At 45.4% G+C, this 21,422-nt stretch overlaps 2 protein-coding genes across 6 annotated transcripts in view; both read left to right on the forward strand.

Moving 5' to 3' along the window:
* The first annotated feature begins 547 nt into the window (after nucleotides 1-547).
* Nucleotides 548-11,309, forward strand: DCTN4 (dynactin subunit 4). Of its 2 annotated transcripts, XM_078597436.1 has the most exons (14): nucleotides 548-745; nucleotides 2,377-2,447; nucleotides 2,612-2,790; nucleotides 4,191-4,234; nucleotides 4,390-4,497; nucleotides 5,592-5,612; nucleotides 5,897-5,970; nucleotides 6,086-6,198; nucleotides 6,622-6,731; nucleotides 6,924-6,997; nucleotides 7,462-7,516; nucleotides 8,318-8,425; nucleotides 9,289-9,386; nucleotides 10,857-11,309. In XM_078597436.1, the coding sequence occupies exons 1-14, from the start codon at nucleotides 611-613 to the stop codon at nucleotides 11,077-11,079; spliced, it is 1,413 nt and encodes a 470-aa protein (XP_078453562.1). In that variant the 5' UTR covers nucleotides 548-610; the 3' UTR covers nucleotides 11,080-11,309. The 2 variants fall into 2 exon arrangements, with proteins under 2 accessions (XP_078453562.1, XP_078453563.1); XM_078597437.1 differs by lacking the exon at nucleotides 5,592-5,612 and having other exon boundaries at nucleotides 569-745.
* Nucleotides 11,310-16,597: 5,288 nt separating this feature from the next.
* Nucleotides 16,598-21,422, forward strand: part of LOC144720593 (pro-epidermal growth factor-like) — a 41,003-nt gene continuing 36,178 nt past the window's right edge. For 2 of the 4 annotated variants that reach the window (XM_078597438.1, XM_078597439.1), the window contains exon 1: nucleotides 16,600-17,101. In XM_078597438.1, the coding sequence (XP_078453564.1) occupies nucleotides 16,942-17,101 (160 nt within the window). In that variant the 5' untranslated portion in view covers nucleotides 16,600-16,941. Of the gene's footprint in view, nucleotides 17,102-21,422 lie in introns of all 4 variants that reach the window. The other 2 variants (XM_078597442.1, XM_078597441.1) reach the window with 2 other exon arrangements.

The raw sequence follows: 21,422 nt of genomic DNA on the forward strand, positions 1-21,422 counted from the left end.
AGTCGCTCCACTACTTGGGAATTTTTTATTTTCCATTGTCTGTGCATCAGGAATCCGCATCTGCTGCCACGGCTTGTGCGTTGGATGCTGTTTAGGGTGGACCACGAGCTTCGTGGAAGATTAAATCCAAGGGGGGACCTTCTGCGTTGGGTCTTTCACAAGGTCTTTGTTTGCGAGTTCTCTTGAACTCCCAAGATTCAGCCGGGCCTCTCTCCAAGCCTGGTGACGTCGCCTGCCTTCGAGCATTGTGACGTCACCTCTCTACGAGCGTGGTGACGTCAACCTCTCCCAGTACGTGATGATGTCACATCTCCCTGAGCGTGGTGGCGTTACTCCGCCCTCCCCCCCCCCCGAGCGTGGTGACGTCACCTCTCTCTGAGCGTGGTGACGTCAACCTCTCCCAGTACGTGATGACGTCACATCTCCCTGAGCGTAGTGGCGTTACTCCGCCCCCCCCCCGAGCGTGGTGACATCACCTCTCCCCGAGCGTGGTGGCGTCACCGTCTCCCCCCCCCTCATCTCTCCCCGAGCGTGATGACGTCACCCATCCCCGAACGTGGCGACGCCACCGCGATTCCGTTGCGCGGTGACGTCATCACGCTCGCAGAAGATGGCGTCCCTGCTTCAGCCCGAGCGAGTCTTGTACCTGGTGGATGGCGTGAAGAGGATCAGGGCGCCGCTCTCGCAGCTCTACTTCTGCCGCCACTGCTACGAGCTCAGGTCGCTAGAATGCGTCTCCCACGAGGTAAGCCGAGGACTCGCAGCCGTTGTCATCATTGTTTACATTCACGACTACCCCCCCCCCGCCCTATTTGGCCTACAAGATCCTACCGGGTAAGGCGCCTCTCGGCCCGCGGACTGCGCTAGGCGATACCGGTGACGCCCACCGGGGTCGTTTATTTGTATTTAAATCGATGTTAGTTTACTACTCTAGTGATAGGTAGTTTGTATTGTAACTGAGTGGTTACATATTACGATTTGGCGGTGACAGGAGTAGCATGCGTTGTTAGACAATACAATGTAATGTGGTTTTAGAACGCCGCGTCTCAGCGGTTCTCACACGATCGCATCTCGGGGCTTGGAAAAGTGAAGCGGTTTACTTTAAAATATCCTTTCTCTTTTTGTTAACAAGCTGCAGATTCATATTCTTGGTTCTTTCAGTAAAGTCACGTAGAATAATAAAATAATAATAAAAGAACCAAGAATATGAATCCCTGCAGTCACGAAAGCTTTAAATCAAAATTTAAGCTGCAGATTGATTCTACAGGGCAGACAGGGAAATGTACGAATGAATCGACTACTCTTTGGGTATCCAATGCCCACGTCGTAAGAGTGACAGGCCCAGTCGTGAACGTCATTCACTGCTTGTATTCTCTCATGTGGGGAGCGGTGGTGCAGCGGTTAGCGCGCTACGAACCTGCAGAACCGAGTTCGATTCCCACTCACGGTCAACATCAGTGACGATTATCTGAACCGGTCCTGGGCCTTCTTGCGGTCGACTCAACCTCAAATGAGTACCTGCTGTGGTGTGTAAACATCGCCACTGGGGAGACAAAGGTGGCCGGGCATGGTGCTGCTGGCCACCCTCGTGTGTCGTGCCGGCCTTCATAGGAACTCGATAACAGCACTTGTCCCAACAGTCTGTTAAGGCTATAGTCTCTTATTTGCACATTAATTCACCTAATTATCTGCCGCTAGTTCTTGGGAAACCGTGGCACAGATGGGAAATGCTCTACAACTTGCCTTTTGACAGCCTTTCGTGATTGTGTTTTTTTACAGCTTATTATGTGCTCCTAAGTGTGGAATCTGCGCACTCCTGATAAGAGTTGTAACACTCAGTGAAGCATAGATAAGATGACATGTCCCACCATGTATTAAATAACATGATTTAATGTAATTGACACGCCATTTACATCATTGACGTTTACGCTATTGTCCGGAAGGGCAGTATTTGCATTATCATTTTCATAAAAGGTTAAACCTTTACCACGTTCTTTGTGGAATTGTATAGAATTGTATAAATGTAATAAATGTAAATTAACAAAAGATTGCTTGCATTTCAACATTCTGGTTTTTACAAAACTTCTAATCAATTCACATCTTTGCCCACGTGACATCTTGAGTTGATTGGCTCTGTTTTGTGGCAGAGGGTATAGCTGAAAATTGGCATTATACATACATGGTCTGACCTAAAATAATCTAGTTATCAATCAGAATATTGGTCGTGAAAGCTTATATATAAAATTAGTCATTGTTATTATTGCCACAATGTGCAGTCTCGTATGGTAATTTTATTTCGACAGAAAGCAATGGGTCATTTTGTTAGAATACTGTACAAAAAAAGTGTTTTTTTTGTCGTTTTGTTGCTTTCTATAGGTGGACTCTCATTATTGTCCGAGCTGTTTGGAAAACATGCCTTCAGCTGAAGCCAAGCTGAAAAAAAACAGGTGCTGCAACACATGTCTTTCTTGCGTTTGAAATAACTTGCGTGTAATAATGTCTTGTCATCACAACAGTGTGTTGTGTTAAAGCTGTATATTAACATTACATGTCCCAAGTAATGTCCAACTTCGACAAACAACTGTGATTCCTGGTTTTCACCATTTTCTAGATGCGCCAACTGCTCAGACTGCCCGTGCTGCTCGCACACGCTGTCCACACGTGCCACCAACATTCCCGTGCCCAACCCGGATGATCCGGGAAAGATGGTCAGCAAGAAAGCTTACTACCTGGCATGTGGCTTCTGCCATTGGACCTCGCGTGATGCTGCCATGCCGGACAAGGCTGTTGGTGTGTGGAGATGTACCTGCCCTCATTTACCTCTGGAATAATTTTTCAAAATGGAAATTGTTTCTTTCTAACAGCCGACTGTCATTTTTTTACCCATACATTGTTTTCATGTTACATTTTTTTTTATTAGGGGTGGTTGCAATTTGATGGAATATTTTAAGTGTAGTTTATTTCTCCTTTATCATTTACTGAATCTTGGAATTGACAGCCTCAAGTGCGCATGCGTTTTTAAAAATGTTGACCAGTTATTTTCATTTTACTAATGGTAAAACAAGTGATTCATGCATGCATTGATGTCAAAATGTAGACTTTGTCAAGCCTACAGGAAATGGAGTTTACCGTTAGTTTCGAATTACACTTCCTGCAGGGTTATTTAGTTTTGTACCCAAAGAGTACGAGTTTCACTTCTTAAAAATAAATGTATTTTTAAATCCTTTATATTAAGTTCGCTTGCTTGCTTGCTTGCTTGCGTGCTTGCTTGCTTGCGTGCTTGCTTGCTTGCTTGCGTGCTTGCTTGCTTACGACCGTGCAAATCTTTCGGTCGTTTTTTAACCCACTTTCCGTGATCCAATCGAGCTGACATTTTCCACACAGACTCGTTGTGCGAGACAATTAATGTTCGTGAAAAAAAATTCCCAAAATGTTACACTTTTTAGGCAAAAAAAAATGTATTTTACATATATTCAAATAGAACTCATTCATGGCTTTGGCTGAACGTCACAGTGTAAGAGCGAGGGCGCTACCAACTGCGGAGTAGCGCAGTTGGTAGCGCCCTCGCTTCCCATGCCAAAGGTCGCGGGATCGATCCCCGCGTCCTCCACAGGCGAATATATTTTTAAATCCTTTATATTAAGTTCGCTGCCACGCATATAAAGGATTTATAGTGAAAAACTTTGTTTTTACGGGTTATACTTATTATTACTTGACACCAATGAGGGGCCCTTGTTGGCTGTTTAAAAATATATAATTTAACTACCAAGACTTACTGCATGCAATGGCTGTTTGCGTCACGAGGGGGCAGCAGTGACTGCTTATCTCTGAGAAGCGTCGATTTTTGGCAATCATCCTTCAATGAAAATCTATTTTAATTCATGGACGTTACGTTACCAACTTTTTTTCAAAGCGGAATTATTAACATTCCACTGCTGTTAGTGTGGCATAAATACCACCTCTTTTAGCTATATTAAATTTATTACGTATCTTTTTTCTCATGACGTGTCATAAATGCATTTATTTAAAAACATAAGGTACTTTTGTGAGAAGCATAACATTTTTGAAATTATACCTACATCTTTGTGTACTTTATCCTATTGATTTTAGAAACAAAAATCTTGAAAAATGTAACTTATTTGTACGTTAAAACTCTTAAGCCTGTCTTGCCATTCTTTGTCCGTTTACAGCAAGCGGAGGTTGGCAGGAACCAGAAAACCCTCACGCACCAAGGGTAAAGTATCATATCTCTAATATTGTATTTGTTGACAGAAATGTACAGTGGTATAAATCACACCAAACATTTACAGCACAGTTGCTTGTAACGGTAGATGAACATGTATTTACTTTCTTTTGTTACATATTCGAGGTTGTTTGTTTCCCCACCAGATTAACAAGCTGCTGGAGTATTACCGCCATTTGGCTCAGAAGGAGAAGCTGGAGAGAGACCGCAAGAAGTTGGTGCGACGCCGCAACTATCTACCCCTTGCTTTCTCTGTGAGTAAATATGCAAGCTTGTAAATATATAGTTGGTGTGCAATAGGCTGTGTGTGATGATCGTGTATTCTTCCAGGCAAACCTTACTGTCTGTAGCCTTTTTTTCAGAACAGTAATGCAGTGGGATGTTTGGACAATTCATCTTTAATTGTGGTTTCTACATGGTAGAAAATTAGGTTAGATGAGACCGCAAGAAGTTGGTGCGACGCCGCAACTATCTACCCCTTGCTTTCTCTGTGAGTAAATATGCAAGCTTATAAATATATAGTTGGTGTGCAATAGGCTGTGTGTGATGATCGTGTATTCTTCCAGGAAAACCTTACTGTCTGTAGCCTTTTTTTCAGAACAGTAATGCAGTGGGATGTTTGGACAATTCATCTTTAATTGTGGTTTCTACATGGTAGAAAATTAGGTTAGATGATGGGTAGGGTTCAAGTCTACACATATCCTGGCCATCTCACAGCCCAGCAGGTACGACAGTTTCACAAAGCTACATCATACACTAAACCTTGCCTGCAAACTGCTAAATTACAGATGTGTGCCACCATTGCCAGCTCAAAATTATATTGTAAAGCCTTCATTGGGTTTAACCATTTATATTGTGTTGCCATAGCAAGACTTGTTTTACTTTACTTTCCTGTATAAAGTCATCGATTTTAACCCAGGTAATGTGGCCTTGGAATTGAAATATGGTTGTATATGGTCTGTGCATCTCATCTGATTCATTTATCAACTTTTCCAACTGCTAAATTCTTATCAGTGGGCATGTCATGTCGACCCACGCATACCCTGTTTACATAGTCAACTAAATGCATATACCTAATTTGGTGTATTTTACAAAATATAATTGTACAATATACAAGTATATATATTGTGAGTGCAATCATATTGTGAGTGCAATTATACAGTACGAGAGATAGTGTAAAAATATTGTATGTTTATCACGTAAATACTTGTTGCAAACCTCATGTATTTTATAGAGGTATGTTTGATGTGTGCCCCATATGGGTAAAAAGGCCGTACTGTAAGCAAATGGTGGTGGGCTCCAGCATTTCAAACACAATTCCCCTTTTTTATGCACATGGGACTTGCAGATGCATTCCATGCACAGTGTGGTGAGTACCAAGTTTAACACAAGTGTCTCTTTACTAACATCTCATTATTCCTTACCAAGTCTTTAGACTATTGCATGGACTCAAGTGCTGCTTAACCCCTAACATTTTAAGAACATTATGGCACTTTGATACACATCGCATGTGGCAATGGAATGTTAACAAACCGCACTATAAACACCTCGATATAATGCTTTACAGAAACATGCTTTAAAATACATTTGTATTAAAGTGTTAAGTCTTCAACTTTTGTTATTTACACACTAATTAGATTTTTTTTTCTATAGGAAAAGTATGGGTTGGCGGCAAAGCTGAAAAAACAAGGAAGCATTAACCCTCAATCAGGAATCGCTGGGCTCATGTAAGTAGCCATTTTCCTGCTGCCCATTCCAATTTTCCAGAATCTCACGTCTCGCCAATTTCCGCGTTCTACTTTTTGTTAAAGAACGTATTAACTCTCAATATTTTGTGGTTAGGCTTAAGGAAGGAGACGACCAAAAGGATATAAAAATTGAAGCGGCTGTTACTGTGGAGGAAATCGAACCTTTGCCGGAAGATTACTACACAGCGCCACTCAACCTTGTGGATGGTGAGTGTGAAGGCTATGGGATGTGTAGCCTGTAAGAATTTATGACATTGTTCAAAATAAGCATGATTAATGCATTTCCAGTTTACGGACTCTTGAGAGTTTTGCTTTTCATCTACAGAGTATTATTCTGAATTGCTTGAAGTGGTAGAACCTGATAAAAAATTGTTCATCGTTTTGCTTTTCTTTTTTAAGAATTTGGGCTAAACAGTATACGTGTTCAGCCTTTTTGATTTAAAGCTTTCATGACTGTAGGGATTCATATTCTTTGTTCTTTCGGTAAAGTCACGTAGAAGGGAAATACTAAAAGAAAAAATATATATTATTTTATTATTTCCCTTCTACGTGACTTTACCGAAAGAACCAAGAATATGTGTTCAGCCTTTGTTTTTTTCCTGTAATGTTTAAGGGACCTTTTCCTTGCAGTGACAACCCTGCCACAGCGCCTGATGCAGCCAGAGTTTCAGCAGGACAGCACCTCTCAACTCCACCCTCGGCACAAGCACCTGCTTATCAAGCGCTCCCTCCGTTGTCGGGTGATTACCTTTTTCTTATTTTCACCTCCTATGGCAAAAGTAAATGTAAGACAAGAACTGAGGTCTTCGAGCTTCAGAACACGGTTATACCACTTCTCATTGTACAAATATGGTTACTGCCTCAACATTATGTTTTGTCCTCACCAAATGAGCACGCTAACCACTTGGCATTCTCTCATACTTGCACTGCAGAAGTGTGAACACAACCTGAGCAAGCCAGAGTTCAACCCCACCTCCGTCAAGTTTAAAATCCAGCTGGTAGCCATGTGAGTAATGCATGCAGCTCGTATGCAAATAAAATGCATCGTCTCGTTTTTAAATCCTTTATATTAAGTTCGCTTGCTTGCGTGCTTGCGTGCTTGCTTTTGCTTGCTTACGACCGTGCAAGTCTTTCGGTCGTTTTTTAACACACTTCCCGTGATCCAATCGAGCTGACATTTTCCACACAGACTCGTTTTGCATGACAATTAATTTTCGTGAAATTTTTTTCCAAAATTTTACACTGTTTAGGGAAAATGTTTTAATATTTAATTACCAATTGCTTAATGCTAGCAGACAATCATCTGACCCATAGGTGGCAGCCATCTCAAGCCAGAGGATGAGAGGACTCTAGCCGCCACGCATATAAAGGATTTAGAGTGAAAAACTTTGTTTTTACGGGTTAATTTTATAGATGCTGTGTGTACTAGGCGAGAGCCCACTTAATTTTTATTGTCTTCATTTGTTGCAGGTTCTACGTGCCTGAAATTCGCATCATGTCCTTACCCAAATTGCGCTGTCGAAAGGTATCCTTTTAGCTCGGTTAACACTGCACAGTAATAACATTGTCTGTTCAAAACACGGTTTCCGTACTTCCTGTAAATTATGTATTTGACAAATATCACTTGAGTGTGTATATAGTAAGGGGTAATAGCATGTATTGCCCTCCATGAAGTGAACATAATCATTGAAAATACTCAATATGGTAGCTTGCACAATGCATTTCACAGAGTATACAAGTGAGCCTGGAGCCAGGATACATCGTCAGATGGAATTACGATGGTTTGGCAGCCAAAGGAAGCAAAATGCCTGAGATGACTTCCACCCTGTGCATAGAGTAATGAAATTGGCTTGTACGCATGAGCCAGACAGAATGTTACATTCTAGATTTGAAGCTTTCGTGACTGCAAGTATTCATATTCTTAGGTTTTTTTCGGTATAGTCACGTAGGTAAAAAAATCAAAATTAATAAAAGTTAAATAAAAAATAAAATAAAAATCACGACGTTTTGGAGGCAACACAAGCTTCCGTCTTCAGGTGGAACCGTCACAGCACGATAGCTGTAATCAAATAAATGAGAGATTCCAAGAGATACTATCCCGTATATATAATGGTTGAGAGGGTGGGGTGGGCCAGGAACGGCCCACTTTTTATTATTATGGTAAGGTGCGGCTTGACACTACGGCTAGTCTACATCACAAGACCGTGAAAGATGGCGATGACTTGGGGAGACCTCAATCCAGTCACAGATTGATCGTGGCCGATGATGATATTTCTCAATATGATACCGTGGACTGTGTTACTTACCTTAACTCGTTTCATTTCAGGAGAGCCAGGTGCTGCTCACGCTCACTAACCCCGTGGAGAACATCACTCACGTCACCCTCCTGTCCTGCCCCGAGGGGGACATGTGTGACCTGTTCAGCACCGCCAAGGTACGTCCTTAACAAAACTCCGTGTCCGTTAGAATTGCTCGTGTTCGCTTGGTAACGCGGTCACATCCTTCGGTTGTACATGAATGGTTCACACAACATAAGAGCTATAGTACGAAAACCTGTTTTATATACGTATATCAATTCGAGCCAATGATTCGTTGCACATTCAGTTCTGTGTGTGACTATAAATACAACTTGGCGCAGGTGCTATTGTAAGCCTAGGCTGACTCGGTGCTTTGAATTTTTGAGTTTGATGTCTGTTAATGGCCTGGCCATTATTATGTGGACAAGATAATGTCCTCAGTGGGTATTAAGACAAGAACATCTTTTTTCATACACTACAAATATACATAAGCTGCGTGGGTACTAATCTGCAGTTTATGTGCATAGCTGGCTAATTATACATTTGAATGTGTCCAGAAATTATGATCTACATTACATTTAACAAATTGGTTTCGTTTTATATTATTATAGTAACAACCTTATTTGATGGGTATATAATTAGTCACCCTTTGGACAAGCCAATGAATCGTCATTATTTTAGCCCAGTTGCTTTTTTGGTATTGTGTTGCGTGTGAAAATGTATTGTGGTTTCCACATTTAATTCAACCTGAAATTTGTTGTTGTTGAACCAACCGCATGCGTCTCAATTTTTGTTTAATCTTGGTTGCAAATGCAGCGAATTTATCTTGAGCAAACGAGTTTTCATTTTCATTTAGAAATCAATAAGCTATTGCGTGACTAATTGTCCAAACAAATAGGTGTACGTTTCACGACCGTCTGTGGTGTACGCGAGCTGCCTTCCATTCGGGGAGGGGGGGTGGGCGGGGAGCAGGTTACAGAGCTGTGCTTTGCGTTTCCAGGCGACGCTTCCCCAGGGGGAGCTGGTGCTGTCCCCTCGCGACGCCGCTGCAGAGTACGATGACCTCGCTGACCCGCAGGATTTTAAAGACGACCCCGAGTAGGTGCCCAGTGCCAGTCGGTTTTAATGCGATACACTTACTCATCTTCTTGGTTCTTTCGGTAAAGTCACGTAGAAGGGAAGTAATAAAATAATAAAAATAATAAAACATATTATGTTTTATTACTTCCCTTCTACGTGACTTTACCGAAAGAACCAAGAAGATGAATCCCTGCAGTCACGAAAATCACTTACTCATTTTATGCAACTAAAGGGTGGAATATTGCTTGCTTGTCTCACAATACTTGGGATACTTCATTGGAACCTCAATTGCCAGAAGAAAAAAATATGATAATTGTTTTTTTACCCTTTTATCTGGCAACAAAACTGACACCTTTTTTACAAGGAGTCATGTTTGCATAGACCACAATACCTGCAGTCGTAATGCAAACAAAAAACATAACTCTGATAATGTGTGCACTGTCCTTGAAGTTGATTGGTCCACACCCGAGACAGCTTTCCTTAGAGCCTAGTCTCACATGGGTTGGATCAGATGGCGTCATCTGTCTCGGGTGTGGACCAATAAACTTCAAGGACAGTGCATACATTATCAGAGTTGTGTTTTTTGTTTGCATTACGACTGCAGGTATTGTGGTCTATGCAAACATGGCTCCTTGTAAAAAAGGTGTCAGTTTTGTTGCCACATAAAAGGGTAAAAAAACAATTATCACTTGGGATACTTGTTGCATCATCGTTGGTATCTGCGTTGGCGTACCACCTGTGCTGATTGGTCGACAATTTCGTTCCTTTCGCCTGAACTTCCTGCCTTTGGTCGCCCCAATCGTCTTTTACATTTCCCCTGCAACACACCACCTTTTCACACCGCCTTGTGTGTACACATCACTACATTGTATATGTGCATATATATGTATATTTGAGCGTATGATTTAACACGAGCGTTGTGTAAATGCACACGTGTTGTGGATGTGCACATGTGTACATTTACGGGCGATACTGCATGTCGGTATATTTTAAATGTGAATTCTTTATGCATAAGTCACAGCAGACCATATTTAAAATGCTTAAGATCCTAAGATTATTGGGGGGAATGTCCCAAGCCGTCCGGAATAGTTTCCTTGTTTTCTCAAACATCAAATGTTTTGTATATATATAAAAAGAGAAAGATCCCCCGTAAACCTTGAACAGATTGTTATGGGAAAGTGCTGTTAGCGAGCACCTACGAAGGCGGCACGGCACACGAGGGGGTGGGTGGCCAACTACACGCCCAGCCACCTTTGCCTCCCCCAGTGGCGATGTTTACACACCGCACCAGGGTATTCATTTGAGGCCTAGTCGACCTAGGGGAGGCCCATGACCGGTTCAGATAATCGTCACTGGTGTTGGCTGTGAGCCGGAATCGAACCCGGGTGGCCTGGTTTGATTCCCACTACACTACCGCTCCCCACACAGACACACACCTGCGTTTTTCTTTTGATCGTGCGTGGCCACCTGACCCTCCCCGACCCACAGCGTGGTGGTGTTCCGCAAGGCCAACAAGCTGGGCCTGTTTGTGCGCGTCAAGCCGCTGTTCGAGAGCGGCGACGTGCGCGTCGCCTTCAAGCTCCGCCACGACTTCCGCAACCCGGCGGCCACGCTGCTCAAGCCCGTGGAGGGCGAAGTGGAGCGTGCCAGTGAGCCCGTGTGGCTCACACACCACGTGGAGCTCAACCTGGGGCCACTTGCTCAGCCGTGATCCCTCTCGCGCCCACCCCCGGAGCTGGATCGTGTGTTCTAGAGTAGTGGTCTTTGCCCATGCGGCCGGCTTGCTTCCTCCGGCGACTTCAGAGTCGAGTTCTGAGCTCCTCTAGCACTGGTTATAAATGTTTGAGGAGGCTAGCATCAGCAGCAGATGCCTCCCCACCAACCTCCAAAAGTTGTGGTGACAATTTGGTGCAAAGCAGCTTCTGAGATGCACCTTAATAAGTACGACACGAATAGTTATCCAGAAAGCAGCATTGGTGAGCTGAGAGTCTCGTTTAGGTGAGGTGTTTCTCAATTTTGCGGGTTGGTCAATCGATTATTTTACGAGTTTTCCTTGTTTGCAGTCTATGGAGCACCATTTTGAAAGTGCAACACCTTATTTTAAGTCAGCAGACCTTAGCAGAACGATACATTTCCGTAAACATGTAATTGTTTTTGGTGGGCAAAGACAGCATGGTGGAATACCATTTGTATAGGTGTTAAACAGTGTAATGTTTACCTAATTTAAGTTGTGCAAAACAAAATAGTTTTTTTAAGCTTGGATCATGCACTTCATTTGCAATTTATTAGCATATACTGTGGTTCCTTTTACATCTCTGTTGTTTGCTAATCGCTGCTATACAGTGACTTGAAGATCTTCTTTGTGACAATGTACTAGAGTAGGCGAGCGCATGCCAAGTAATGACAACTCAAAATGACCCTACTCGTTCTAGATTTGAAGCTTTCGTGACTGCAAGGATTCATATTCTTAGGTTTTTTCGGTAAAGTCACGTAGGTAAAACATCAAAATTAATGAAAATAAAATAAAAACATAAATCACGACGTTTCGGAGGCAACACAAGTCTCCGAAACGTCGTGATTTTTGTTTTTATTTTATTTTCATTAATTTTGATGTTTTACCTACGTGACTTTACCGAAAAAACCTAAGAATATGACCCTACTCGTGTTAACAATTGCGGTCTATATTTCACCACAGTTATGATTTATCTTTACATATTACACGGTTTATAAACTTGTAAATTAAGAAGATATTAACACCGACATAGAACATCCCGCGTTACACATTGTGATTAGCCAATGATTATGCTGAGTAGTAAGCGGTGAAGATCGGTTTCGAAGATAACTGTAAATTATGGAAAAGTGATGCATTGTACCTTTGGTTATTATGCTGTGACTTTAATAACGGATCAATGCTTGATAATTGTCCAATGGAGGGGCCACTTAAATGAACGGTCTAAGCAATCAGCCGTACAAGTATAGTTGCTATTAAAACTTCAACCACAATAAATGCCCACAAAACATAAGCTATTTAATGAGACACTTACTAACATGCATAAGCCTCTGATTATATATGAAGCAGCAGTACAAACATTAACTTATGTAAAACAGTTGAATGTAAATTTCCCCAATGGATTGAGTTCACAAAAAAGTACAATTTAGGCATTAAAATAAGTTGAGTGTTATATAAGTGCGAGCACTGAGCGGTTCACACCAAAGCATGGATGCAGCGAGCTTTGTGCACAGCGGGGCGTCAATGCGGTTTTGTTTCAAATGCATAATAAAAGCATGAGCTCAACAGTTGTGTATTTAAAGTCTTGAAATAGTGTTGCAGTGGCAAACAAAAAGAGGATGAGTTAAGAAAAACCTAGTTTTCCAAGGACAGCCCCCTCGAGTTTGGCATGCACTTTCGAGTTGACGGTCAACTTGAGTTGGCTGAAATGTGGCGTTTATACGATTCTCCAAATTTCTCAAGTAATTATGCCAATTTCAAGCTAAAGATTAACACTACATTGCAGGCAAGATTAAATGTTAAATCTAAAATTAGAGATTCCCATTTATGAAATCTTTGGTATGTTTTGTGAAGTAAATCCCCTTGACCTGAATTATGGGAATTTAAGCCAGGCTGTGAAGTATTTTTGTCCAAATCGCAATCGGCTCGAGTTGACTAAAGACGATATGAGCATGTCGTGGCGGATGAACGAATAGAGGCCTCCCTCGTTCTGGGCTTCCTGAAAAGTGGCACAACAGTTTTTCCAAAAGTGATTAATTCCATCTATACAAACATTAAATATATCTATGTTGGCATCTCATTTATAAAAGGGGATATACATGGGTTTAACGTTCATTGTACTTTGTATGTATTGCTGGACACCCCCTTATAAAAAGGGGGACTTTTCAGGATTGAGTTTAGTGTTTTGGCCTCGACTGACGCTTATCGGGTTAGAATTTTTAGCCCCTTTTTAATACACTGCTGGATGATTCATGTCGTGTCGATCGTGGGGAACTTGATGTTTAATCTTAATTTGTTGATGTTTGACCCCGGAGGGCCAGTGTCAGTTGGTGAAGTCAGGAGGCCCAGGGCCGACTAGGATATCACTGGCCACTGGTGTTGTGGCCATGGCAGAAAATCGAAATCGGTTCACGTGGTTTAATGGGCAGTGCACTAACAACTGCCACCGCTTCACCCCTTTTGGATTTAGCTTCTGTCCGATCTAAGTCCACTAACTTTGTATTAACAGTTTAAACAATATTAACCTGCGTATGTTCTCGTCTGTGTGTTCCTCTTCTGTGTCCGTGGAATTACAAGCATGCATCTACCCACGCATTTTTGCGCACTTGGTTATATATCGATAACGACCGTATTTCTGAGTGAACCATATGCCCCTATCAGGAAGCACGCGCTGATTAAAAACACTTGTTTCTTTAGGCACATTGGTGCGTTTACTTTTCATCATGGTCACGTTTATCTTTCCTAAAGCACGCCCGACTCCTCTGCCTCTCAATTTTCATCGTTTTGATTCCGGTCTATCTTCAATATCTGTACCAGGAAAACAAAAAGACACTCACTCTTCTGTGTTTTCCTGTTGTGTCCCTACCAAAGATACCTCGAATTTGTTTTACGTAACGTGTGTGGGCCATAGAATATAATTGATACATATTTTTTATTAGTTAATCATTGGGGGGGGGGGGGGGGGGTGAACTCTCGTTCATATTCCGGCCACCCACTCTCGCCGTTTCTGCTGTCCTGGCATCGCTCCCCCCAAGTTTTCGAGCTACCCAGGGTGGTATTCACTATTCACACACGTGCCTAGGGACATGGGATTCGAGCTACCCAGTGTACTTTCTATTCATACACGTGCCTAGGCACATAGGAACTGCGGTACAGTGGCATTGAGGAGGATGCAAAGGGCATCTCGCTTGGGCTCAATTTACAAGCCCTGTGTGTGTATATGCATCCGTCTGTGGTTGGGTTAATACTGCGGTGAATGAAACGGCCGCAAGTGGCTGTAGGGGGTTACGTTGCGGTCAGGAATTGTTTCGACAGCAATTGGACGGTGAACCCGTTGAGCGTTGTCCCCTCGTGTGCGTGAGTTTTCTCCGGGTACTCTTCCCACACAAAACAAACGCGTGGGTACCGTGCGCGTTGGGATAATAGCACGTTTGTGAACTCGGGTTGTGTTCTCATTTAAGTGTCAAAATGACGACAGACGTAAGACGAGGGGGTTGTTTCCCCCATGTGACGCACATGCAGTAGCGTAACGACATCATCAGTTCAGGGGGTGCGGCTAGCGGTCAGGTGGGGCCCCAATATTTGATTCGTCTCATCACGGTCGCACCTCACCTGTGCATCGGGGCTCTTCTTGCATCGATCACATCATTGCCGCTCACGGTCTCGAGCATTTAACGCTGTAGGGGAGCTCCTCCCTACTTGCAACATACAGCCACTACAGCTCTGCTTGTCTACCTGACTACACTATGATAACAACATTATAAACATACATGCAGTGCGCAGTTTGCAGGAGCCAAACGTTACCGCTCTAAATTAGAATAACATAAAACAAATAAAATTTAATTTAACCGCTTTTGAATAAGTTTGTTCTTTTACACCGTTGTTGAAAACATCTCTCGTGGTGGTTTACAAAGCCCCCCCCCCAGCTCGTAGCTTTGGCCACCCGGGCGGGGGGGGGAGGAGGAGGGGGGGCAAGACACCACCTCTGTCCCTACGCAAATGGAATGCACATAATACGCCAAGGTTACAACGTTTCGGCCAAGAAAAAAAGAAGAGTACGCGCGGTATGACAATCGGTGGGAAATGCTCGACAAAACAGCCTCCCGCAAAGGACGCCCGTGCAAGTGGCGGTACAGAAGGTAGGTTGTAGACAAACCACCTGTGTAAGAGGAGCGCGAGTGAAGAAGTGTTGCCACGCGCGGGGAACGATGACGCACAGGCGGAGACGGTGGGATAGCCGATGTGGGAACCTCTCGAAGAAGCGAAGCGATCCTGGATGAATAATGGTTTTTCTGGGTGGAACGCAGACGATCGCGACTGGGTGATATCAATTATAATGGCGCTTGGGTAACGGCTGGAGAGTTGACGTTTGGCACACATTGTAAGGGTTAAGGATAATTGAACAAATGCGAAAACCCATATTGTACGTTTTTATTTTTAAACATCATGGACCCCTGCAAAAAATACGAATCGGAAATGAAGTTGTTTCACCAACGGGGCAAAATCGGCCTGAAGTAATAATCACACGTTGCTGCACGTCTGGTGCGGAACACTTATAGCTAAAATAAGATTGTCTTCTTAGGTTTTTTCGGTAAAGTCACGTAGGTCAAAATTAATGAAAAAAAAAAGATTGGTGAACCGAGTAATTTGCCTCCCGTGAAGCGAAGTCCGATAGTGGATAAAGCCTCGCACCGATTACTTAGTGCCTAACAAGGCGCGCATTCCCCACTCGTTTCAAAACAAACGTCGGTGTTGCATCTTGTAATCCGACAGGTGTGTGTGCGCTATGAAGAAGGTCCATTGCCCGAAACGTCGCCTATTATATATGTTTTTCTTTTAAAGCCAGCGAGTGTTGCTGACGAGTGTGTCGAGTTAGTTTTTTTTGTTTTGTTAAATTGTACTTGTGCACCTCTGGGGTGCGTCCTACATTCCGGAGAATCGGAGACACGTTGAAATGTTGCGGATAACAACATAGCAGGAGAATGTTGAACCTCATCGCTCCCGTCAGGTTTAACCCCGAATCGTGACGAGTCTTAGGATCTCGTGAGTGGAGGCGATGATTATTGAGTGACCCAAGCGGAAACCTCACCGCTGCCCCGTACAGCCTTGACAAACTTTAAATGGAGCAAGTGCTGTTATCGAGCATTTATTAAAAAGGCCGGCATGGCACCCGAGGGGGGGGGGGGGGGTTGGTGGCCAGCACCACGCACGACCGCCTTCGTCTCCCCAGTGGCGATGATGTGAGGTCGAGTCGATCTAGGGGAGGCCCAGGGCCGGTTCAGATAATTGTCACTGGGATATCAGATCCTGGCCGCCCGGGGTTCGTAGCGCAGCGCGCTAACCACTACACCACCGCTCTCAAGCGAGATCACGCATCACACAGACACACGCACCGACACGCGCGTGCATCCACCCCACTACCACCACCACACCCACGCGCGCGCTGGGGAGGGGAGGGGTTTTGTAGCCTAAGGAAGCTAAATAATAAATGACTCGAAAAAAAAGTGAATTTAACGAGTGACTGGGGGGGGGGGGAACACACCCACCACCCTCCTTCCCAGCGATAATAAATTGATGTCCGCACCACGCGCACGGTGGAGCTGCGTGGGAGGAATGAGGCTACTTCGAGAGGCGACATCCTCCGTGGGACGCACGGCACGGGGACACCGCGCGCGCACGAGAGCGGAGCCGTCCGCGTGCACGCGCGTGTGAAGAGAGAAGAAGCTCTCTTCTCCCTCGCTCGCTCTCTCGCTCGCCTCTCTCTCTCTCTCGCCCCCCGCTCGCTCGCTCTCAGTCTTCGAGAGTCCCCCGAGAGCCGGACGCGGCCGTGCGACTTGGCACTGCATGCGGCAACGCGACCATCCCTCCCTGCAGCCGCCGCCGCCGCCGCTGATGCCGCCGCCGATGCCTCCGCCGCTGCACGCGATGCGGATGACGGCTCTGAGCCTCGCTTGCTGCTTCCTAGCGCAGGTGGCGACTGCGCTCGAAGCTGCGAGCTCACAAGGTGAGTTGTTTACGACGGGGCCGGGAGCGGTGGCGTGGCGGCGTTTAGCGCGCTGCGTTGCGAATCCAGCGACAGCGCGCTTGGATTCCTCTGCTCACGGCCAATACCGGCGGCGATTCAGAATTCTTTGAACCGGTCGTGGGTCTCCGCCAGGTCGACCCAGCCTCAGTTGAGTAGCTGGTGCGACTATGCGAGCATTGCCACTGGGGAGACGAATGCGCCCTGGTGCGGTGCTGGCTACGTTACTCCCCCCCCACCATTATATGCCGTTCTGGCCTTCATACGTGCTCGCTAACAGCACTTGCCCCAAATGTGTGTTAAGGCTATACGGGGGAGCTTTGTCTTTGTGGGTGGGTGGGGGGGGAGAGGTGGCGCAGAGGTTTTCACGCTGCGCCACGATACCCCCCCGGCGAGCCCGAGTTCGTATTTCCCTTCCTCACGGCGAACGTCAGTGGCGAGTGATATCCGGACCGGTTACGGAGGGACTTCCCCTAGGTCGACTCGGCCTTTAATTTAGTACCTGCTGCGCAAACACCCATAACCGAGTCTATCAAGGCGACTGGGCGTGGTTCTGGCCACATCACGACCTCCCATACCCCGCTGTAATAACAGGTCATCGCTAACAGCACTTTCCCCAACAGCCTGTTTAGAAGCTATACGGCGGATCTTTGTGTGTGTGTGTGGTTATTCGTTTATCAGCAATGCACACGCACTTTATAATCCGCACGCCCATTGGTCGGTGCGTCTACTGCATTGTGATGCGTGCGCGTTGGACCGGCAGCAGCTTATCTCTGCGCAACATTATTATACTTGGTGCCATTTGAGACCCGATGAAAGTCATTTTTTTTTGTTTAAAGGAGAGCCGTGTAAGAATCAAATAGAACACAGCAAAGGGTCAACTGCAACAAATGTGTAAGGAATCATGAGCAGCAGACTTACTGAAGCAGCCGCATCTGCGTTTTCAGAGCATCGATTGCAAAGCGTGGATGTAAATGCACGTGGTTACATATCGCCAGGCGAGAGCTCGCAGAATGATGATGATGATGATTATGTTGTCGTCAGCTTAGAGGTTGCGCACATGCGTGGACGTGTATCCATGCCCCGTCCGGATCTCGTAAGGCTGAGCCTGGAGATGCTTTAACCACACCGTATTACACACGCAGGTAAAACAAAAAAATTGTATACGATTATGGGTCATTTGTTTCCTCTGAAGAAGGCTCATCACCCGAAGCGCTCGCTTCCACACAGCACTGCGTGCTCCGGGTTTTAACAGAGGCGTTAGTGCGAACGGTGACGACGATTTTTCGAGCTGCCGCTGTAATTGGAGGCCGTCATTAGATGCACGAGGTATATGCAATGATACACGCAGTTCTCCACTGGTGGTGGTTCAAATTCACCTGTTGCATGGTTGTTATTATTATTATTAATATTATGAAAATATATCATCATCATTTTTTATTTCATCGGGTTGGTATGGTCAGCGGATGATGGTTTGCATTGTTCATCTGCACGCCGATTAGATGCGTTTGTGTTTTACAATGACCTTTCCGCTCGTAAAATGTGGCGTTTCGGTCATTAGTGCATTTGAATTTGACTTAAATGCTGCAATACAGTGCTTTCAAAATGGCACACTTAGAAGCCATCTATGTAATAAACCTGCTGGCTGTACATATATACACACACACACACGTGTATATATGTATACATTGTCTACAGATGGAACGAGCAATTGGACCAATCTGCTAATGTTCACCAGAATGACAAAGACAGCTGCGGTTTGACGTCCAATTTTAATTAACTTGTGATTTTCATTGTCTCCTTCCGTTAACCGGACCAAGCTAGATATCTCTCCGTGTGCTGTGAAGGGCCATTGCCCGAAACGTCGCCTAACAATATTTAAAAAGCCACACTCAAAATGTTATGATCAAATGTGTCGAGGTGTTGTGTCATTTGTGCTTCGCTGCCATCGGAGTAGCAACAGCGTCACCAACACGATTCGCCGATATGAACAACGTCACATTACATACACAAGACAAAGATGCCCCGTATAGCCTTATACAGACTGTTGGGGCAAGTGCTGTTAGCGAGCACCTATGAAGGCCGGGGTGGGTGGCCAGCATCACGCCCGACCGCCTTTGTCTCCCCAGTGGTAATGATTACACACCACACCAGGTACACATTTGGAGGACAAGTCAACCTAGGGGATGACCCAGGAACCGTTCAGATAAATCGTCAGCAGTGTTGGTGGCCTTGAGCGGGAATCGAACTCGAGTCGCCGGGTTCGTAGCGCTAACCACTACACCACCGCTCCCCACGTTACGTACACACACTCAGCCCGTCGTTCACACGCGGGTACACTGCGCTATTATTCCTTATTTAATTATTTGTCCTCTCCACGTTGCTTCACTTTGACCATTTCGAAATGCAAATGTCGAGAATTGCTCATTGCGAAATGCTCGCGAAAAACGCCGCCCCGAGTTAACGCCCCATCATCACTATGCAGTCGCCTAGGCAACACAATCACCCTCGACACACACACACACATATCACACACCCCACAAGCAGCAAAGCTACACTTGCTCCTATGTCCATGGATGAGGCTACTATTCAGAGCGTCATTAATTCATCCTAAATTCCAAATGAGCAACCCCAACGGTGATGTCATCCTGCTGATTTTGGATGTACCGCTGTCTTCTCCCCTCCTCCGCCTTCATTGTTAGGAGATTTCGATTTAAAGCTTATTTCGTGACTGCAGGGATTCATCTTCTTGGTTCTTTCGGTAAAGTCACGTAGAAGGGAAATAATAAAATAATAAAAATTAAACAAAAAAACATTTATTATGTTTTATTTGCATTATTTTATTATAAAATGTATTATGTTTTATTTTTATGATTTTATTATTTCCCTTCTACGTGACTTTACCGAAAGAACCAAGAAGATGTTAGGAGATTCTTCAGCAGACCGTAGCTCTCTTTCTCACGAAAGACAAAGACGACCCCGGGTAGCCTTAACAGACTGTTGGGGCAAGTGCTGTTAGCGAGCACCTATGAAGGCCGGCACGGCACACGAGGGGGTGGGTGGCCAGTACCACGCCCGGCCGCCTTTGTCTCCTGAGCGGAAATGTTTTTACACGTCCAACCAGGTACTCATTTGAGGCTCAGTCGACCTAGGCGAGGCCGGTTCAGATCATCGTAACCGGCATTGGCCGTGAGCGAAAATCGAACCCGGATTGTCGGGTTAGTAGCGCAGCGCGCTAACCACTACACTACCGCTCCTTACTATCACCCTGTACACACACTCACTCACTGCATAGAGAAAGCTACTGCCCCTATACCCACCGTGGGCTATTAGTCAGAGCGTCATTAATGCATCCCAAATTCCAAATTCGCAACCCCAATGGGTGCGGTGATGTCATCCTGCTGATTTTGAATCTACCCCCCCAAACCCCTCCTCTGCGTTCGCATTGTTAGGAGATTCTTCAGCAGACATCTACATTGCTCTCTCTCTCACACACACACAGACACACACAGAGACACGCATGGTTGAGTGAGCAATGACTTTGAGATCTTAGGCCCAGTTGAATGGGCCCCGTGCAAGGGCGATTCAAATGCCGCTGCCGGCGCCAGGCAGCAGCATCGGCAGCAGCGTGCAATGCACACACCAAAGACAAAGACCCCCCGTATAGCCTTGACAGACTGTCGGGGCAAGTGCGGTTAGCGAGCAGCACTCCTGTGAAGGCCAAAACGGTACAAGGAGGGGATGAGTGGCCAGCACCACGCCCGATCGCCTTTGTCTCCCCAGTGGCGATGTTTACGCACCGCACCAGGTACTCATTTGAGGCCGAGTCGACCTAACGGGGGCCCGGGATCTGGTTCAGGTAGCGCGTGCGGGCGCGCTGAATAAGCAGAGCTAAGCCGCGACTCTCGCTTGTTGGTGTCCGGGGATAACGGCGTCCAAATTCGCTTTCTGGGCACGTCTACCCCACCGAGTGCGTGGGGTGTGCGTCGCACGCGTTCACTCGAGAGTAGCCCCCCCGTACCCCAAGTAGGGGCAATGCCGACGTTGGGCCAACGTCGGCAATGGTTGGTTGGAACCGCTGGACCAACTTTGGCCCAACGTTCCCTGTTTTTGCTGGGTGTAAATGGATACAAATCACGAATATTTGCAGTCTCCTGTCCACTTGCACAGTCCTCTGTTGTCAATCGACAGCCGGATGAGGGCCTCGCCACGCTGTGCCCCGTCTTGGGGGGGGGGGTGTTGTTTGACCATACTTCGCCACGCTCGTCAGTGTGGATTGGTAAAAAGAGATGCAGCTAACCTC

The sequence above is a fragment of the Lampetra planeri genome, chromosome 9 (genome assembly GCF_965212315.1).
Source record: "Lampetra planeri chromosome 9, kcLamPlan1.2.h2, whole genome shotgun sequence".
Taxonomy (NCBI): Eukaryota; Metazoa; Chordata; class Hyperoartia; order Petromyzontiformes; family Petromyzontidae; genus Lampetra; species Lampetra planeri.

Excerpts from the sequence above, each read along its gene's own strand:
- DCTN4 (XM_078597436.1), top strand. The coding sequence starts at position 611 with ATGGCGTCCCTGCTTCAGCCCGAGCGAGTCTTGTACCTGGTGGATGGC. Across the intron at positions 5,971-6,085 it reads TCAGGAATCGCTGGGCTCAT|GCTTAAGGAAGGAGACGACC; the intron begins GTAAGTAGCCAT and ends TTTTGTGGTTAG. Across the intron at positions 9,387-10,856 it reads GATTTTAAAGACGACCCCGA|CGTGGTGGTGTTCCGCAAGG; the intron begins GTAGGTGCCCAG and ends CCCGACCCACAG.